The sequence below is a fragment of the Helianthus annuus genome, chromosome 6 (genome assembly GCF_002127325.2).
Source record: "Helianthus annuus cultivar XRQ/B chromosome 6, HanXRQr2.0-SUNRISE, whole genome shotgun sequence".
Lineage (NCBI taxonomy): Eukaryota > Viridiplantae > Streptophyta > Magnoliopsida > Asterales > Asteraceae > Helianthus > Helianthus annuus.
The window spans coordinates 64,473,448-64,474,371 of NC_035438.2; the positions used below are offsets into that span (position 1 = coordinate 64,473,448).

The following is a 924-nucleotide window of genomic DNA, read 5'->3' on the forward strand; positions in this document are numbered from 1 at the left end:
TTAATTTTTCGCTTTCTTACTCGGGCCTTCTTCGCCACGAGTAATTTGTTTTATCTCCTTGCGCACATTTTGTAATAGGTGAGTGAGCTCACCGCTTTTAAGCGCCTTCTCTATCTCAGTGCGCAAGGAGATGCAGTTATTGGTGGTATGACCGTTGTCTTTTTGATAATCACAGTACTGACTTGGGTCCTGTCCGCGTTTGTTCTTCATAGGTGGTGGAGGCTTAAACTGGTAATCCTCCGTACTTAGTACTTCTACGGGAGTTTTGGTCAGGGGAGTCCATTGTCTCTCCCTGTTTTCTTGTTTAGCTTCTCTCTGTGCAGCGAGCTTATTGATGGTAGCTCGTGCATCTTCTAATGAAGAATTTCCTGAACTCGAATCTCGCCAGCCTTTCTTAAATTTTTTCCCGCTGCTCGGGCCTAAATCTGTTGGGCGGCTGTGCGGTGGTGGCGGCCTGTTGGTGCTGAGATTTTTCTCAGTCTGGGCATAGACCTTAGCCGCCGCCATTAATTTTTCCCAGCTTTTTGGGAGTCCCTCCGTTCCGGACAAAACTTTTATCATGTCGTCACACCTGGCGGCATATTTAAATTTGGCTCGGATCAGATGCTCGGGAACGTCCGCTATCTCGAGTACTTCTTTATTATAACGAGTAATGAAGTCTTCTAAACTTTCATCATCGCGGCGCCAGATATTCATTACGTCCGCCGTGTCGCGGATGGATCGCCTTTGCTGGCTGAAGTGCACCAAAAACTTCTCGCGCAAGTCTACCCATGACGTGATTTTCCCTACAGGCAGGTTGTCAAACCAGAGCCTTACGGCGCCTGTAAGGGTTTGAACAAAGAGGTGACACCACATCGGTAGAGTCCAGCCTCCCACCAATCCTGCGCTTGTGAAGACTCGCAGATGGTCATCTGGATCCGTCAT

General features: G+C 48.4%; 1 protein-coding gene across 1 annotated transcript; it reads right to left on the bottom strand.

The window, feature by feature from the left end:
• On the bottom strand, positions 1-924 carry LOC110942543. Its single transcript, XM_022184317.1, has one exon. It carries the CDS (start codon positions 922-924, stop codon positions 1-3), a length of 924 nt encoding a protein of 307 aa, XP_022040009.1.

What these genes read in the sequence shown, in the direction of transcription:
- LOC110942543 (XM_022184317.1), bottom strand. Translation starts at nt 924, where the DNA reads ATGACGGATCCAGATGACCATCTGCGAGTCTTCACAAGCGCAGGATTG.